The sequence below is a fragment of the Silurus meridionalis genome, chromosome 11, assembly GCF_014805685.1.
Source record: "Silurus meridionalis isolate SWU-2019-XX chromosome 11, ASM1480568v1, whole genome shotgun sequence".
Classification (NCBI taxonomy): Eukaryota; Metazoa; Chordata; class Actinopteri; order Siluriformes; family Siluridae; genus Silurus; species Silurus meridionalis.
Genome location: NC_060894.1, coordinates 1,267,390 through 1,288,395, shown reverse-complemented (window position 1 = coordinate 1,288,395; position 21,006 = coordinate 1,267,390). Strand labels below are relative to the sequence as shown.

Here is a 21,006-nt window from a genome sequence, read left to right as displayed (position 1 = left end):
AAGCAGCTACTGTGTGGGCCATTAAACAAGGTCCTTAACTGTGCAGAAGCACCGTATTTTTGCTGAGCCTGCACTCTGGCTTCAACTTCCTACCAAGATAGGCACGTGTGCAACCTAGGCTACTTTTAATGTAAAATTCTTATGAATGGGAAAAATCTGACTTACTTGTCACCCACCAGACAAGCAAAAGACCCAAAAGGCTGCCAATGTTTTAGTTAGTTAGTCAAGTGCGCTGCAGTATTACACTTCAACATACTCAACAGAATAACCTACTGTCCTTACATCACAGGTAAAAGGTATTATTCGAGTCGTGCTAGCATCTTTATTTCCTATTGGTACTAGCGGTGGATAGTGAATTGCCCACCAATGCCTCAAGGTTATAATACTGAGTAAAGAAATCTTACAGAATATAAAAAAATGTCCTCGTTAGCTTCGAGCAAATCAACCATTATTTCTATGACCAGTGTCGGGTTCTGATTTGAGAGCTTTCCCCAGTACCTGGAACTCATCAAGTCACTTGAGTAAAAACTCAAGAATTTGGGTCATGCTTAATCATAATGCCAAATACTTTTAGAAGATCCATTCTATTATACTTAAGGAACAGGTAACCTACTCCATATGCAAAAAACACAAATGCCAAACACAAATGTGTCCCTGAGTGCTGACAGGTGATCCCCTGCCAAGCTCACACATACATGCAATACTCTCGAAACGATCAAAAGATTAATCTAAAATCCACCTGGCAAGTGTCGCAAACACAGACATCCCACCCACACGATGAGTATTCTGCCTTTCATATGCTCCTGCAAAATGTAATGAAATTGTAGCTCATGACTGATTTGGCTCGTTATCTCACAGCACACACACTGAGCAACAGCCGAAATATTCAATTTCCCCATTTCTCCAAGCCATGTGCACGGTGTATTCCTGGGTTTTGTTTTAAAGGATAATTAATGTCAGGAACTGCAATTTGGACAGCCTTGACATTCCAGTCAATTACCTTTCGCTAAACCAATGGTTTCCTAAACAGAAACACCCAGAGGACTTCCACATATTTGTGCTGTTACATTTGTTTGCTCTCCACACCTGAATCAGGTAATTAAGTGCTGAATATTTTGGCACAGCTGATTTGGGAACTAGACTGGATCAAACATTTGGACTGGCCGAGGAGCCCTAAGGACTGGGCCGGGAAATTCGCCAAACTAGATCCGCTCATCAGCTAATCATGAGCTAACGGCCAAGTCCTCCACGAGTTCTGCTCTACGGTATTGGTACTGTTCTGTTCTGAACCACCACCACAAAACCACATGAGTAGTTTGAAGACAGATCGAGTCTTATAGCTGAACAAGTCTAGGGAGGCATCGATAATGCTAAGATCTCTGAGCATAATGAGCAGTTGGTACTATGTGAGGTAATGCTAACATACACTATCATGATATTCAGGAAATGACCGTGACCTGGATGTAGTTCATGATTAATAATTGAAATCAAAGCAAACAGACTGCTAACTACCCCAATTTTCCCACAATGCAATTAACCGGATAAAAGGTCATAAACATAATCCTCAGCACGGACCGTTCTTCACTAGCAGCAATAAACACAGCAGCAAACATCGGCAAACCTGGGGAAAATTTTCTATTTCTAGGGATTTTGCCACGATAAAAACATACTTTATGCCTAAACAAAACCACTATGCTGGCAATCAAGAGCCGCTAAGTAGTTTGTGGTTAGGCTAGTTGTATTCCTGCGGTTTTAGTGCGTGTTAAGACTCGTTTTAAAGAAAACCACAGATCTGTCCACAGCCGCTCAAATCCTAGAGTTCTTCATTTACATACACGGAACAATATTTCATGAAGAGCTGCAAAAAGGTCCACTGCTGGGAAATTCTCAGAAGAGCAACATTCCTGATGAAGTAACTCATGAGCTGGAGTTTTGGCCAAAACCATGTTCATGTTTCAAAATGAAAATGTGCTAGCCAAGCAGAGTGACTATATGCTTTCTCATACATGTCCCGTCCATGGAACTGTTGCTTAACCACTGGCATAGGAGCATCTCGATCTGCATTGGGACATTTAAGACACTGATCTAAGACTGTCGAGAAGTCGGAGAACTTATGCTCTACATTTTTTTAAGCTCCCTGCAGGACGTAACAGTTGGAACTCTAGTTCTAAAGGCTCAATCGTGTTTTTTAAGACAATACTTCCTGCGGCTAAACCCATTTAGAATCTAACCACATGGAAATCATGGAGAAATGCGTATTCAATTTTGCAAAAGCAAAAATAAGATGTGAAATTGGAGCGTTACATTTCCCTGTCGGTTTCTTTAGTGCAATCAATTACCTGGAAAATGACCAGGAATGACCAGGAATATAATCAATACAAAATCAATAGGATTGTAAGCGATGTATCATCACCTAATACCCAAACCTTCAGTACAAATGTCTTAAATTCAGGCAATTAAAGCTGTAGAATTTAGCACTTGTGGGTGTGCTGTTATAGGGAAAACAATCCATGATGAGTGGTGTAATAAATCCAACATCAAGTGTATCTACTCTTTAAATACAGCAGAAATAAATTATTTTCCTTTCCTGAAGTGTTTTATTCCTTTTATACCCCAGCAATTTATCATGGAGACTGATGATCTTTTGTGGTGACCCCTAACGGGAGCAGCCGAAGATGGATGATACGCCAGCAATTTATCCGCTACTGCAATGACATTTATTTATAAAGGATGTCATAAGAACATCTATTAAACCAGTTACTTCCTCTTATTACTTCTTATAAACAGTTGATCACATGCCAGAATAATATTTTTTTCTCTTGAATTTAAAAGAGAAAACAATCTTGTTATGGTACCGAGAACCCACAACACGGTTCAATGCAAATTTCTGACATCGGAGACTCCTTCCAGAAATCCTAAATATCTCCAAACTAAAAACTCATACAAAAAAAAAAAAAGGTGTTTCTCTGGTAAATGATTTTTTTTTTATTTATAGACTACAAATCCCATTCTCTGTCACCATAGAAACGATAAGATATTATAAATGAGTGCATTGATATAAACCTGTAAGAAGTCAGATTCCACACCTAAAAGTCATCCATCAGTGTAGTGTTTGAAAAAAAAATTAAAAAACACCTAAACGTCAATCCTTCCAAATGCTTCAACATCCTGTATGACTTACCATTGCAGTCAACAAGAAAAAAATGTGAGATTTTTCATAGCCAAGAAATTGTTAACAGTTTTGAAAAACACAGTTAGGATAGAATCCAGGCGAACAAAAGGTCAGAGATAACGAAAACCAGATCCAGAAAGACTTTTATTCAAGTCAGCTTGATTTCCTGCTTTCTGTGCAATATAGCTTGGCTCGTTCGGCCGGCGGAGTATCGGATTTACATGTGGACTGGCTTTCAATTAATAAAAACAGTCATGTTGCAAAACAACATGAAAACGCTTTCCTGTTGTACGTTCTGTAAAAGACGACGTGAAAACGGCGAGAACGATGCTAGCCGGAGGTAATGGTTAAGAACATGTGGAAAAGAGGGGGATTCAGTTATAAATATGAATCACATAAATCACTACAGGAAAGAAATAAACATCTTCAGGATGATCAGGCTTATCTGACTTATCAAGGGTCATCATCAAGATTACCTGCAACTTTCTAGCTCTTTGATGACTGAGAAAAAAACCTGAAGCGTTCACCAGGCAGCGATAAGTAATACCAGCATGATGCGTGATCGTGTGCTGTTACATAACAAAGTGTTTGACTTACAGTTATGTCTGGAGCCTTCATAACTCATTCAGACAGTTATTCAAAGCCCTCGTCCCAGAACATTAAAAACACATTATGGGGAACGTCGGCTGGATTTTCACATACCATTTCATATACTTAACAGATCCTTGAAACACGTGCTTCACATAACACTCCTACGAGCTACAGTCGTGGGCTCAAAAACGTTTAACTGTTAATCTCGATATAACACGCCCGGAAGCTGGTGGCATTTGTTAGCATGATCTGGTTCAGGACTCCAGTTGGCTCCTACAGGTTTGGCTTTTTTTTGTAGAGAATTCTTAAAACTCTGACCCAGGTTTCCATCCATTTCTCAAGCTCACAAATATATAACCTTTTCAGCCACGTAGACAGACGCGTCCAAACTCCTGCTGCTCAGACGAGCTCCCTAGACATGCAAATAAAATTAGTCTAATTGAGCAGAGTAATAGTTGCCCACAAAGGCAGTGACGCGTTTAAAGACACTGTAAAGTCTCAGATGGGAAATGCAATCCAGTTGTTCAGATGGTGTCTGGAGGAAACGGTTACATTCATTCATCTGGAAAACACCTGACTTTAAGACGTTAATGAAAATGACAGGTAACAGCGTAGATTTCTTCGTCCAACCTCGGGTTTTAACTTCTTCCTGAAGGAAACTGCTTATAGACAGACAGCATGTAGAGCTGTTCATGGTCTGAAAAGTGACCAGGAACGAGAGAGAGCACTGGATTTGGGCACGTGGTGGTGGTGGGGGGGGAATCAGGATGTCGAGTGGCTCCAGTTCATCCCAAAGTTCTTCAGTGGGATTGAGAAGGTCAGGGATTTGTGCACGATGTTCAAATTCAAGTTCATACTCCTACTTTCACACCAACAACCATGTCTTCATGGAGCCTTGTGCACATTTCACGTTTGTCCTGCTGGAACAGTGTTTGAAATCTTACAGCATGCAAAACCATACTTTACGTCATACAGTGTATATTATTGGCAGTATCTTTGGTTGCAGGTTGTTAGAGTTATGTTTACAATAATCATTGGAGATGTTTTTAATTCAGAAGATAAAAAAATCTAAATGGATCTTAGCTAATAATACACTCCCCTTAAGGTACTGGCTTGTCTAAACTGAATCGCCAGTTTCTATGATGCCGTTTCTACAGGACACGCCTTCACAGCCCATGAAAGTATGCAAAATAGAGAGAAAGTGGGCGGGATTTCCAATATGTGTTGGTTATTATTGGAGATCAAAACAACTCCGCAAATTGCTCTGGATTCGAAACATTTGATTGCCTCATGTGCTGTTTTATTGGGGGCATATTTCATTAATTGACATTTATTAACAGCAGACTCTGACGTTTAACTGCGCAGCATTTTAAATTACCCAAGTAGTTTCAGAAGTTAACGTGTTAAAATCTCGTAACCCAAAAGAACCTTTTGCTGGAAGATTAAGGCATTTTGTACAGGATTTTTACCAAACTGTTCTTTTTTTTGTGCTCAATCCAGAGCACATTCATTCATACACAAGAACAATTCAACGTAGCGAATCAACGTGCTGGAGATTTTAAAGCTGTAAAGAGACTACTGGGGTGCTGCTGCCTCTTCTAGAGCTTTAAAAGTCTTGTGAATTGCATACCTTTTAAATAAGTAAATGTTTTATTTAATTAATTAACTTTCCAGGAATTTAGTGCAAGTGCACTATTTTAGCATGGTGCAAATAAAGAACACAAAGATGTCAAATTTCATACATGTAGGCTGCAGTATTTCTGTGTTTCCGTATTGGGTGGGAAAAATAAACCTTTGCGAGTAGAAACTTGTCTGCTTAGGGGGAATATCAAATAATAAATTTTTGCATATTTGAAAGCTACTCAAAACTGTTTTATTCACACAAAAGCCAAACAAGTGCTCACATCCTGATTGATTGTTCACACCTCAAACATTTGGCTGGATAAGGTGGACATTAGATACTTCAGAGAAAATCCAATGTTCCCAAAATTGACATAGGGGCTGCATGAGGTCAGATCTTTTATGTTTTTCTTTCTTTTTTGTCTTTTCTGAATTCATAAAAAGTTTCCTGAACATTTTTGCCCTCACCTTAAACGTTTTCTATAATTGTAATTAGGTGTGCTGTGAGTACGGTGTCTATGCGGGTGGTTCTGGGCACCACAGCCACAGCACACACAGAACCGATCCACATGGTTCGAGGGGTGACCTCTCTCACTCTGTGCAGAATGGCCGAGTCAGGCTGCCCGCCACGGGCGCACAATAGCGTCTGGGTCGGCTCGCTTTCTCTCTGGGCCAGACAGACAGTCCTGTCACAGTTCACCCTCCTTCACAACACAACATGGCCTTTGTCTGCATGTCTCAAACGCAGCTTTCACGACAGGCAAGAGAGAAGAATTCCAACTTCCTGAGAAACATTCTTCAATAGATGGCGCCTGATGGCAATGAGCAGTTTTCCAGGTTTTTCTCAGAATGCTTGCGCAATGTGAAATGCAATGTGGTCAACAAGTTATATAAAGTTACATAAAGGTCATTACATGGTGTAGTGGTTGTAAAAAAAATCTAAATAAAAAATGTACAAGAGATTGTGTTGCATTGTGTGGAGTAATGGATTTTTTTGGATATTCGAGAAAGAACATCTGTTGCTGTTTCTCTGACCTGGAGAAGGAGAAAAAAACGTAACTGAAAATGTAGATTCAGTCATAAATAATGATCGTGGTGTGGCTGTAATCATTTCACACTGTTACTTTGCATTGCTGGTTTGCTTGATGCTGCTGCGATTTGAACTGCAACCTTACAATCAACAGCCTAAAACCTAATCAATGATACACCACTTCAAGATGAATCCAAGGGATTAGTTCACTGCTGACAGCTACGCCCATGAACAGAATACAAACATGAAAACTGTCAAAAGTTGTAAAACAACAATCTACAGGCTCAGTAAAGACAGAGACACAGAGGAACACAGGTCAGTCCGTGCTCGACGGAGTCTCCTGCTCTGCGGCTTCATGGGTGCGTGTTGAGCATCTATCTCGATCACTCATAACTCTATTAAAGCCAGATGTTGTGGGTGCCCTGTCTACTTCCAGAGACATGGTAATTTTATTATTGCTCTAAATCACAGCCCAGTGCTATCGGTCACGGGAGAGCAAGGTCACAGGGTTGTGTGTGTGTGTGTGTGAGTGTGTGTGAAAGAGTGAAGTGGGGATCAGAATCCTTTTAAAAGATATCATGGTGCACACCATGAGCAGAAGCAGCAGCACCAACTTCCACCAGGAAAAGAAGGTGCAGGCGGTGACAAAAAATTACCCCAGAGACTGAGAGTCCACAGTGTAGAGTTTCAGCTGCTGGGTCCTTAGTTACAAAGACGCCTTAGGCATTCGACAACCTAAACATTAAAGATCCATTAATGGAGTCTTTCCGTTAGTATGAAAATGGCATTTAAATACATGCAAACTCAGAAGAGCTCCGCCCCTTTAAGCTAACTTAAGGTACCTAAAGTCCAAATTACTTTGGATTTTATCTTACAGAATTTATTATTGATAAACTCCAACATTCTTCATTTAATGCAGATGATTGCTTTAGCATATATCATTTAAGTGAGACAACGTAAACAAACATTAGAACCTGCCCAAAGTGGGACAATTAATCTGGTTTTCTTCGAGGCTTCAATTAAAATCAAGCAATATGCGTCATTTTGCAGCTGTCAATCTTTCCAGATACTGCGTAGCTCTTCTGCCATTTTTATTTTTTTATATGTGTGCACTGTTGAGTGACAAACTGGAAGTTCTCTGATGCTTAAAATGTGGAATTGCGTTGTTTGAAGGTTTACACGACAGTGTAAATGATATTGCTGCTGGTGTGGCATATGAACATGTGGTTGAAACAACACAGCAGCTCAGCAACCTCCGCTTTGAAGTTTCCAAATGAAACAGGAAATAACCCAGAGCGGTTATTTTGTACACTTAAAGAAACCTGAGAGAGCGAGCGTGAAAAGAAAAGAGACGGCATTGATCTTTTTCCCCCTCCATAGCAAATGTCATGAGAGATGGAAGAAAGGCTGCAGAGCCAGACAGACACTCAGACAGTGCAGAGTGAATGTGTGTGTGTGTGTGTGTGTGTGTGTGTGTGTGTGTGTGTGTGTGTGTGTGTGTATGTGTGTGTGTGTGTGTGTATCCTGCTGATCAGTCACTGGCCTTGGCACCCAGAGCAGGAAACCAATGCCAATGTCGGCTGAGCGGATTCCGAGCCCCCAGGGGAAAAAAACAAACGAGGCTGTTGTTTGGGTCGTCAGAGTGCAGTCTGACCACCAGCAATGAAGACGAAGGAGGAGACTCGGACTGAATTCACACGGCAGCTATCAGCAACTCTGTCTGCTCCATCTCCCTCTCCCTCACACACACACACACAGACACAGACACACACACACACACACACACACAGACACACACACTCCTGTACTAATAAAGCTTTGCGTCCAAATTCATTTAGAAAAATATCAATCAATTTATCATCCAATATCTTGCCCATAATCATCCACACACACACACACACACACACACACACACACACACACACACACCCACCCACCCATCAGTCAATCCATATTCACATATCCATCCACCATCAAACTATCAAAACCATCCCTCCAACCATCTACCCAATTATGTAGACAGTAATTCTCTGCAATGTTGAAACAATACAAAAACACATTTGCAGTTCCACCATGAATATTAATAGACTAACCACAACCCTCAGCGGGCCTTTTGGAAATTAAAGCCGTCCCTTGGAGCACGCTCAAGCTGGGCCGTGGGTGATCTTTTCTCAAAGAGAAGCCATTAGAAGTTATTTTTCATGTGGTAGTTGAGGCCCAGAATGCGTCGGTTTATTCACTTTTAATGCAATCATTCCCTCATGAGGAATCCCTGATATCCCACATTGTTCGCACATGCTCATATCTTCACACTATCTCTGAAGACACTGATCGTCTGTGAAGAAGCATAACAACAAACCTTGGGAATGATCTCGAAATCACTGAGTGAAATAAACCATAAACCATTGTGAATATAATCTACTCTGACCAGCACAGTAACACTGAATATCTTAACAGTAAAAAAGTCTCTTCATGTCAAATAAACAAAGATTTGTTTCTCTACATCAGTGATGGACAGAGTGGTCATGGCTGGATAGATCAATTGTATAAATAGGTATGTATTATGCATACCGACAGAACATATAGACAGCTGGATGGATAGATGGGTGGATGGAATATTCGAGTGAAAACAATCTCAAACTCAAACTCATACAAATATCTGACCAATCATAATCCAAAAATGAACAGTGCTGTGATATACAATGGGTTACATGTCATTTGAATAATACTAATATTAAGGTATATGTCAATAGAGAAGTGTTTTTTTGGAAGTTGCAGTTTGTCCTTCACGTCTTCACCATTTTCAGAAACAGCAAACAAGAGACATTTTGTTTTGTTCAGCTATCTGTGGCATTTAATCAGAGTCAAAATCATTTGCAAGACTGCACGTTACAGCATGCATTACAGCAAGATGATGGCATCACTGAAGCTCTGCTTTAAAACTTTCTGTCCTGCCAATGTTCTAGCATCGTAATATTGTTATTCTCGTAAAAAAAAAAAAAAAAAAAAACAACGCGGCAGGAAATAAAAAGCATAAAGCAGAAAATAAATCCAGTTCCACTCCATCACAATGCTTTGGATAAACCGTATTTCAACAATAAGGCCACTTCAAGATAAGGTCTTCCTGTGCTCAGCAGGTTCCTCTCTTCCAGCTGGAAAATAAACAATGCTCGTATTTAAACCATTTACAAGACAAATGTAAAGAATATAAAACTTGTGTTGCGTGACATGTTCCAATGACACATTTTGATCAGTCAGTCATTCCCTCATCAGCCTCTTTTCCCTCCCTTTCTTTAAGTTAATAAAGAAATTTTCACGTTACCAAGAAACTACAAAGAAAAAAAAAATCCTTTTACTAGATGAATAAATCTTGAATGCCAGATGAATGATGTTTTTTGTATTTGTTCACGTAACGCCGCACGCGTCCCTTTTAAACTGCGTTAGAATGAGCGAATTAATCCACACCTTTTGAGCAATCGGATTCAAGAATTCAAATAAATGTGACATTTCTATCTTTGTACTTTCAGCTACAAAGTTTGGTCCGGGGCCAGGACCTTTCTGGATACAAGAGTTGCTGTCTCTGGACTTTTTCTATTCTCTCGTCCTCTCCTGACCTCCAGACAGCAATAAAAGATGATCATGTAAATTCAGCCTGTCCATAGTGAGCTTCAGCAGCCAGCCAGGCTCGCAGTCAAATGACCGCACACACACACACACACACACACACACACACACACACACACACACACACACACACACACACACACACACACACTCGGCTCACATACAGAGGATCCAGACTGCCTATGCCGACTAGCAATTTAGATAACTATATGCAAAATACAAGTCCAGGACAAAGTTTCAAAACAAAGGGCCCCTCTTATTTCCTAGTGACATTTCCTTACATTTCCTAAAAACCCCTTTCCTTTTGAAGAAATCAGAGTCTCAAGACTGAAGACAGCTACACAAAAAGATAACATTTTGTCTCACTGACACCACGATTACCAAATCTACACTTTACTTGTTATTATTTACTGACATTAAAATACTAAACGCATGTTTGTGCCAGTTTTTAAGGTCAGTATGGTTCGGTGTTGATTCTCCTGAGATTTGCGATAGTCAAGTACAATCTCAAGTACAAGAGGTGTGAGGGTAGCAGGATTTATAAAACAAGGTTAACTTTACACCCTGCACAAAAATGTTTAAAAAACCTTTCGGTTTTAGATACATGTTTTTTACGAAGAAGGACTTGGCAGCTGAAGCATCGAGGTAACTGCGATGCATTGGTCCTTCCACTTCCAGACTTTCCATTACACTTCTCTATCCCCAACCACAGATTCAATCAATTTGTGATCCCTAGACATTCCTGAGCCAGCAGCGAGATATATTTGAATTTAGTCAGGGGACATCCTTGTAAAGCGCCTTAACCACCTCATGCGGCTTTTCTAAATGTTCTCCCACACTGTCGAGTAATCCTGAGGGAGAATCTTATTTCTGATGGCTGTACTTGCCTTAATTCTTTCAGCCACCACCCACAGAGTGTGGCCATATCTGAGGATAGGGATGTAGACTGACCAGTAAACAGAGCTTTGTCTACAAACTGAGCTACTGTTTCACCACCACAGATCGGTAATGACTGTAACACCATCGTCGCTGACCTGATTCGTTTATCAATTTAAAGTTCAACTTTTCCATCTGATCCTAAAATACTTTAACTCTCACCCAAGAGTCAAGGTGCACCCCCTCACATGGAGAAAGTATCCCCAAGCTTTTCTGAAAGAAAGCCATGAATCCCATACATGTGGTTAATTTACATTTTAATGTATAAAGTGTGCCCAGGTCTGCTAATCAGCTACACTTATTTCTTAAATCTGCAGGGTACAAAATATTATTTTTAATAAGGCATATTTCCAAAATGCCAACCAGAACCCTCTCATACCTTGTACATGAACACGTGAGTCCAATACAGTCATCAAATCTGGGAAAGAACTCGCCTGTGACTTTGTAGATTATTAGTACACAATCTTTTACACATATTTCCTCATATATATGTGCTTCCAAGTCCTCATGAAACTAATGTAATGTAAAATAAAAAATTAAAACAATGTGTTTCCATTTCCACATGCACTCGGAAATATGGAGAAGATCCACTGACATCTCTCCCGTTCCTGACCTTACGTGCCTTGCACGTCCTAACTTTAGGTTAACTCATCAAAATAATGGCAAACAAAAAAAAGACGTCCAGTCCAGAAACTGTGGTCCTGCGGGTCCGACTCGGGCCAAACTCGTGCTAAAATTGCACGGCGGAATCAACCAGTATCAGATGGTCCCCAGGGCCAGACACACGATCCATCACTATCTACCATCTCTAAGTATCGAGTAGTGCTGGCTCACTGACCACAACCCCGAGCCATTTCTAATGTGGCCATGCAATGTGTGAGATCTCTTCATCTGATACCACACTACTCCCTGCTGAGAGAGAATCGCAAACATGAAATATTTGTGTGAGTTGGGGTTGGAGGGGTCTCCGGTGAGAGAAAAAAAAAACTGAGGGAGGATTGTGTTTCAGGAATATGTTGCAGAAATCTGCTAAAACAGCAAGTTGGATTCGTTTTCCTGATGCCTGTTTTAAGGAAGCAACACCCAGCCATAATAAATTCGAACCAATGCCACTGAGACCTGTCAATCAAACTGTGACCTCAAGGTTGTCAACTGAACATGATAACACTTATGGTGTGTTGATTAGGAAAGTATAAAACAAGGTTATGTATATTTCAAATTCAGAATACGATAAGACTCATTTAAAATCAGTATCAAATGAACCACAACTTCTGAAGAGGTAGTGTCCACTGTGCAAAAAGGTAAAAGTGGTGTGGCCTCAGTGATGGAGGAAGAATCTGTGTGCCCCCGAGTCTGAAGGGAAGATCGTGTTTGTGACAAAGTGCCACAGGTAAAAGGTATTTCCTCAGGAGGGATTATCAGATGTGACCTCTGCACTCATTCGTTCAAGTAAAGCAAGTGTGGTATGAATATTGGTTACAGTGATGCAGCGAAGGAAGTAGGACCTCTGTATCCTTGTCAACAACAACAAAAAAATTAAAAGTGGCCTCATATGTTACAAAAGCACAGTGTCGGTGCAGTCCAGGATTTCTGCAGGTTTCAAGTCAAATCTAAGATTTGTTAAGACCTTTATAAGACCATAAATGAAATGTAAGACCTGTATCACAACATCAAAAGCAAACGTCCTAAATAATTTTTTTTCAAGCCAAGTATCTGTAAATTTGCTCTTCCCTATAGCTGAGAAATAAAATCCATTTTATGTCTGTGTTACAATCAAAGAGAGATTTGCAGCAATAACAGAAAGCTGATTGGCTGTTGCATGTTGGTCTCATTTAGAGTCATAATACAGCAAATTATTTTTGGACAAGCAAAAGAAAGAACACCACCACCACCACAAAAAAAAAAAAACATTCTAAAGTGCTGCGGTAGCATTTGAGCGAGCATTAGACGCAGCGTTACATGAACAATGGAAAATTAAGACCAGCAAATTTACGACTTTTTAAGGCCCTGACCTGCTGCCATACTCAGTTAAGGGGGCGTGGCCTCTGTGCATGTGAACTCTATAAAGCAGGTGTGGCCTCTGTGTACTAAAGTGCAAAGAAAAGAGGAGAGGCCTCACTACTCCAAGTTAAGGACGCATGGCTTCAGAGCCTCGAGAGAAGGTGATTTGACCTCTGCACCTGTCAGTCCATTTAAAAAAGGTATGGTCTGTCCATCAGTCACAATTAAGGAGGCATCATTCAGTTCCAGTGACTTTTTTTTTGGTTTATTACAACATTGTGTAATTCTGAAGGCAACACTGTGGCCTGTTGTAAATCAGAAAATCGTGCCGTTTAGTTCAACCCTGTGCTTAGGTTTGAACAGAAAAACGGGGCATCCGTATCTACAGTAGGGAGCAAGTAAAGAGGCAGCCAACTGCGAGGGCCTCACTCTGACATCCATGAGTGAACTGGGATGTGTTATTCTCCAAAGCCTGATATTTACTGCTCACTCAGGATCACTTCATGGCTAGTTAATTAGCGCTTGGTGTATTGGCTTGTATCCTGCAGCCCGCAGGCCAATTTCACCACCACCACAGAAAACAGATGTGCAGATGTGTGTAAGTGTGTTTTCTGTGTATATGTGTGTATGAGAGAAAGAAAGAAAGAGAGCAAGCATGTGTACATACTTACACTTCAACACTCCAACTTTCTGCTCCTCGACTCAGCTATGATTCAAACTACGCACACATGCAGAAATAAACACACAAGGCCTGAATAATCCCAAAAAGGGAGCTAAAATATGCAACAGGAGAAAAATACCGCACATTCCAACTGCTCATTTGTATGAGACACAAGTTTCGAGTGTCATCGCATGTGTTTCGGATCCGCAATCGAACCTGACACGTATTAGGGCCGCTGCGGCTTGAACGTAGTGATACGAAGACATAAATAAACGCTTACAGTAAAGAATGAAAATATGTGTTAATCATGCTCAAGCCGTAATTTCTCTAGGACAACGCCTCTTTGTTTTTTGTCATAATGTTAAACAGCAAAAAAAGAGAGGGACTCGTAGATGGAGTGGGGGAGCGATGGAGGGGAATCCCCCAGCCCTGTGAGACCTGTCAGTGTTTGCAAACAAGTTAATTCCTTAAAGGCAGAGGCACAGGGTGGGTAACCAAAGTGTTGGCTGATGTTACCATTTTAGAGCCTGTTAAAGGTGCATTCCAGAGAACATATGGAGCTTAAGAATGTCATGATCACACACTCAAATGTAAAGTTCTTTTCCTAGCGGGATCAGAGTGCTGGATCGTGGGAAGTGGTAGCTTGGTGGTATAAAATGTTCGACTTCTGATCATAAAGTCAGCTCCACCATGCTGCTGCTGCTGGACCCTTCAGCAAGGTGCTTAAACCATCAAATGTCAGGTGTAAATTTGATAATTGTTAATTCGCTCTGGATAAAGGCTTCTGAACATTTTTATCAGAGCACAGGGTCAAGTCATGCAGCAATTCAGGCTGGAGATGGTATGGTTATGTGGGGAAGTGTTTTCTCTCTCTCTCTCTCTCTCTCTCTCTCTCTCTCTCTCTGTGTGTGTGTGTGTGTGTGTGTGTGTGTGTCTCACTCTCTGTGTCTTGGTCCATGTATCTGTGTATGCATTGAGTGTGATGTCATTCACACTGACTGGCCTTATATATATATATATTACACACACACACACACAAAACCTGTGTGTGTGTACAACAGCCAGTGTTCATCATCTGTAAATCCCAACCATGCTAATCATTTGAAAGCTCTGTGTGTGTATGAGACAAAGATGCCATGTTCTGTATCTAGTTTTAGTCGATGTATGTATCTATGTTTGGTCTAAGCAGTGTGTGTGTGTGTGTGTGATGTAACACCCCACATAGTGTCAGTCACCTTCTGTTTATCATGTATACTTCCTGAAACCCTGTGTGTGTGTGTGTGTGTGTGTGTGTGTGTGTGTGTGTGTGTGTGTGTGTGTGTACCTCGTGGACGGTACGTGCAGCCGGTTTGTCCTGCTGGTTGGCGAGGATGAGGAAGGGCAGGGTGCAGAGTTGTGGGTGCTGCAGGGCCGAATGCAGCTCCGTTCGCCATCTCCAGATCCTCATCAGATGAGGCGCTGTCTAACACGAACACAACGCCCTGAGAGCCCTGATAGTAACGACTCCAGTACTTCTTAATGGAGTCAGCACCTAAGGAACGAACACACACACACACACACACACACACACACACACACACACACACACACACACACACACACCCTATACATGAAATCTTTGTCACTTTTATACTAAATAAATACGACGCAGTATATCCTTAAATACTAATGACTACCTTGACTGATTCTTGGACCAGTTTAATCCAATCTAATGTGTGCAGGGTGACGTTTATTCTGACTGATGCAAACATGGAGGTTTAATCTTATCCTGTTATATATACGCTCTAATTAAATGGGTATAAAGAGGAAAAATATGCATATAAAAATGACTTTTTAATATTGATTTCATGATACGCCTTTCATTTCATGATTCATTTTAACTATAGTATATAATTAATTTTTTAATATATTTTTCTTGTTTATTTATTATTCGTCCATTTTTACTGCTTTATTCTCACTTTTAATTTTCACTAAATTGTTTAATAAAAATATAGAATTATGTATTTACTTCTCTATATTTTATGCTGTGACTGTCCTGGTAAAAAAAATAAATAAATAAAATAAATACATTAAAAAAAAGAAAGTCAACATTCAGTAGCGTAGGTTAATTCTTCTTGAAGAGCCCAAAGTTTGAGAAACCTGAGCTGCACTTTTCCCCTTAAATTAACCCAAAATTTTATTGTATCTGATCCCTATTTATGAAAAGAAATAAAGCCTGAAAACATATGTAACGCTAACAAGTTACACAGAACTTGGTGGAAAGCGCAGAGAAAGAATTTCGACATAAATCCGGCATTATCGTGGCTGGAACGTATCGAGGAGGAGGGAGGAAAATAAATAAATAAATCGACTGCGTGTCTGTTTCCCAATATTCACTCCGGCTCTTGCGTTATGTATTTTTATGACTCCGAGTCAGCGTGCCAGCTCCGGCTCCAGCTCCGGTCTCGGCTCGGGGGGCCTGCGTGTGAGGGGGTGCTGGGTCCAGAGGAAGAGGCTCTTGCTGCTGCAGTGTGTTTTCTTTAAAGCCGACCCTGAGAGAGTATTAAAACGATTTCTTCTGATGGCCAGTCTACAGCACAGTTCAAATGCGCCCGCTTTTACAGTTCACATATGGTTTCTCTTCCGCCGAGCAATTTCGCAGGGGTACAAAAATGCGGCCACCAAGACGCACAGACGCAGCATGGCTTCGGTTAGAAGGAGTCGCCAAAGGGGGTTTGGGTGTGAGGAGGGTGATTGGGGAAAGGCTGGTGCTGGTGTCGCTATGGAGTGCGGAGTTGGGGGGGTTTCTGAAACTGTGAAGAAACTCACCCCGAAGCGCCTCCGACCTCTCCGGTCTCTCTGAACATAATGAACTGTATTAATCACAAACTTGCTCCAGCTCGTTCCGTTTACGTGGAGTGACGGTTCTACAAAATATCTCCAGACCAGCACTAGTCATCCTCACGCTCCACAAATTTATCTCAGATTTTACTTTATATATATATATATATATATTTTTTTTTTTTTTTTTTTTATTCCCCAAACTTCGTAAATCTGGTGAGAGGAACAGTGAAGGAACGGGATCGCTTAAGAGTGATCTGATGTGATTTAAATCAGCTACAGGCCTTTGGTGGAAATCTGCAGGACTTTATAAAGCCGTGTTGATATACAACACCACCCCCCACCCCTCGACCCCGGACCTCACGGGAGGCACATAACACAATGATGAACTCAACTTAGGTGTATCGCTGCACTAAAGAACTACATGGAGGAAAGCAGGGGAGGACACAATATGAATTTATAGGCAAGGCCACCGGGCAAGTACAAGCTCCAGGGTGCTGCAGGTTCATTTTCCCCAGGAAAATAAGCATTCTAACGCATCAGCGTATTTGAGCTCTCACCAAAAAGAACGAGGTGCTACCCAGCATTTCAGGCTATGAGCTGTGCAGTTTCATCCCCACAGATAAAATATATCAAAGACTGGCGAGCGCTTTCATTTCCGCACAACATGTTTAACCTTTAACCACAAGGTCAGCGTTACTAAGAGAAAGGGGAGTTGAGTGACAGCTGGAATTTTTGTGGAATTTTGTGTAAAAGCTTCTACACACATGTGCATTTATGATTCTGAAAGCGGTCCTTTATCTGTGCACACAATTAATACAAACAAGCTAATTAAAATGATCCTACAGCGTACTTCTGCCCGTGTGACGGGTTTCGCCAACCAACCAGAGCAATGTACCAAATAAAAACCTGCTTTGCTAAAGTCAGTAAGAAAACAGGGCATGTTTTCTCTCTCTGGTTGCCAACTTGTCAAATTACCCAAAATCTGCTTATCCCAGTTTTATGCATTTGTTCAACATTAAAGGCAGAATTATACTTGGTTTTAGCTAAGTGTATGATTACACAAGATGGCTGCCATGTGTATCCTGTTGCCGTCTGGTGAGTAGCTTGAATAGTTAAATAGTGGAAACAGTACAGCACCATGTTTCACTGTGTCCTCAAAAAACATCAGGTAGTTTCCTATTTAAACTGATATATTTCACTTGGTGCTTGCATTTACTCTCTCAGGGCCACTCTTCTGAATTTTTGAGGTAGGGAAACACTTTAAAACGTAAGGTCAGAGCATTTGATTTGCTATTCGTCTAAGGAAGAGACGACGGGGGTAAAAATGTTGTGCTGCAGTTACAGAGGTTGCTGTGCATAAAATCGCAATGTTCTACCTAAAAACCTGATGAACAGAGACACACAGGTGCTGACATGTCGGAATGAATCTCCCAGATGTATAATGTTAATTAGCTGAAAGAAGGATCAGGAAACTTGTACATATTGCCACTGCTGCTCACTCATTTTACACCCATCATTAAAAAAAATCTTTAAAATGATTTTATCTGCGGAAAAACTGAATAACACAACTGAACGGCGACGATTCCACTCGAACGCTTAAACCGTTAATGGCGGTGTTTATGTTTTAATTGTAAGACGATTTGAAGCGCTTTTGTTTCTCGTGTTACCACTTCTGGCTCGGAAACAGATGAGGCATTGGTTTTGAATTTGAAGCAGAGGAGAAAACGCATACCTCGCCGTCAATTCATCTGTCAGCATCCTGTTTTCATCATTGAAGGATTTTGCAGTGTCTTCACTCCATTAATCAGACCAGAGAGAGAGTAAATGACTTGTAAAAAAAATCATCCTTTTATTGCTTTCTCTAAGAACTGACTTTCAACAAAATCGTTTATATAAATGCATGTGATTGGCCACAACAAAGAATCTGTTACAGAAGCTGTGATGGTGAAGATAAAACTAGAAAACTAGAGTTGTTGAAATATGGCTTGTTAAATATGATATAAAAGAAAAGAAAATGCAAAGCGAAAGGAAACGCGTTGTTGTATTTCACTGGATGTTTTAAAACACATTTTGGTTATTTGTCCCTCATTTAAGGAGTTGAATAACTCACTCGAGGGTTCTCCAGGTTTAAGGCTGATTTTAGATTTGTTATTTGTTGACTGGTTGGTTATTGGTTGAAGATTGGCTACACAGGGTGCTTAACATATCAAAGAAGAATTTTTTTTGTTTATCCTTTGGGAAACTCTATTCTTTCCAAAAAAAACTTCTCAACTACAGTCATCATGACTGGTCCATCTGCCACTCTGTTACATCTGGACTGTAATTTTCTTTTTTTTTCCCCATTTGTATCTCCATAAATCAATGACATCCTTAAACAGAAGATCTCCAAGATATTCAGGTCTGCTGATTTTGGCTGAAGCTCAAAGTCACCACTTTCCCCTACGCCTGGGGAATTCCGTTCAACATCCTTCATGCTCTGACTCACAGTGGTGAAAAATCACCACCTCGATTTTTTTTTTGCGCAACTTGTTTATCGCTCTGTTACTAATTAAGACTTTCTGTTTAAAAGTAACTGTTGACTTTATGAAGTCTATGTGCCAGAGCTTATAATCTGGAGTAAAGCTTGCAAAAGCTCTCACCAACCACATAGCTGATGTTGCGTATTCCTCCCATGGTGTCTTTATCAAAACAATGAATTCCAGCTCAAACGGTGTCTTGCATAAATTCTAGAGAACATTGTTGGAGAAAACAAATTTGGTACCCAAGGGGAGGAATAGGAGGAGCGGCTTATACAACAAGAAGAGTATATCATCTATCATTCTAAAAACCTTCGCAATGATAACCAGTCTTGAGTCACAGTTTGCAGGTTTGCTAAGAATCTTTAATTTAAAAATAAATAAATGTATTATTTCTTTATTTGAAAAACCAAATTAAAAATCAAATTTAAATTAACTAACAAAAAAAATCAATATTTATAATCTCAGTAATGGGATATCAGGACTGATATCATCACATCTACAGCCTACAGTAATAATTGTTTACTTAAACATATTGAAGTAAATTGTTTAAAGTAAATGTATTATCCTCCAGATTTATTGGCACCCTTAATGAAGAACAAATATACTAAAAAATGCTCGTCTGAATAATAAATTCAGTGTGAAAAAGTATTTGAGTTTTTCAGCCATGCGTTTCCTCCACAAACTGTTGCCAAAAAGCTGGAGGCACACAATTGTATAGGATGTTTCTGGATGTTGGAGAGAGAAATGTTCCCTATAGTTTATCAAGAAGACCCAAACCTGTTCATGCAACCATCATCAAACCTCTGCTGATCTTTCAAGCTCTGCTCCAAGCTCACATTTCCCAGTGTGGCCAAAACCTTAAATTATAATGATAGCATTCTAATCTCCACTATCAAGTCTACATCTTCCTTAAATCCATACTTCCCTTCACCCTGTCTATTCCCGTCACCTCATTAATCACCATTTGTTTCAGATTTAAGGCTTTGTCTATTTAAATAAAAAATAAAAAAACCCTGGTCTCTATCCAAGTGTTCTGGATCCAACAAAGACCTAAACATTCCACTGTCACATCTCAATAACAATTGTTTCAGTCTGGTTTCTACAAACAGCACAGAAATTTTAATCTGATTACACAGAAGTGCACTGAAATGGACCCATTAACCTTCTTAATTGTCCCCAAATATTCTCCTGAATTTACACTGTACAATAACATCATGAAAGAGTTCATTGGTCGTGATTGGCCAACAAAGTGATCTCAGAAATTTCTAAAACAGAGCGAAAATAAACTGATGTAGTAATATAAAGTTATCAGGCTTTTTTTTACCAGCAATTTTCTTTAGCTTTGTGTTTTTTATGCGAGCCAGCGTTTTGCGCAAGCTGTCGTTGAGTTGACTCAGATTAATGACATTCAGTAAGTGTATCAAGTTCTTTAATCACAGGTCTACACTAAGAGGAACTCTGCCGTATAATCAAACAGGAACAACAGTTCATTGCGTCATTCGTCTTATAGAACTCGATACCATAACAAAATAAGTATTTATTAGCTTAAAAAAAAAACACATACTATTTACTATGGAAACCATATTCAGTCACGGCCAAAAATATTGGCACAATTGCAATTCTGTCCGAAAATGCAAGTCAAAATTTGATGAGATTTCAAACAGAACTCAAAAATGGACTGGACAAAATAATTGGCACCGTGTCAAAATTGTAAGCAATAACTGCTTTTTGAACATGTGATGCTCCTGTAATTTGTATCTAGACACACCTGTGGCAAGTAACAGGTGTAGGCAATTTAGTAATCACACCTGCAACCAGTTAAAATGGAGAAAAGTTCACTCAACCTTTGTTTTGTGTCACACTGAGCATGGAGAAAAAGAAAGAAGTGTAAAGAGTTGTCTGTGGATTTGAGAGAACAAATTGTGTAAAACATAAACAACCTCGAGGCTACAAGTCCATCTCCAGAGATCTTAATTTTCCTGTGTCCATTGTGCACAATATCATAAAGAGGTTTACTCTGGTTTTCACT

General features: G+C 40.1%; 1 protein-coding gene across 1 annotated transcript in view; it reads right to left on the bottom strand.

Annotated features, from left to right (window-relative positions):
* Positions 1 to 21,006, bottom strand: part of arl15b (ADP-ribosylation factor-like 15b) — a 47,739-nt gene that overhangs the window by 7,265 nt on the left and 19,468 nt on the right. The window contains 2 exon segments of the mRNA XM_046860877.1: positions 14,960 to 15,065; positions 15,067 to 15,166. Of these exon segments, the coding sequence (XP_046716833.1) occupies positions 14,960 to 15,065; positions 15,067 to 15,166 (206 nt within the window).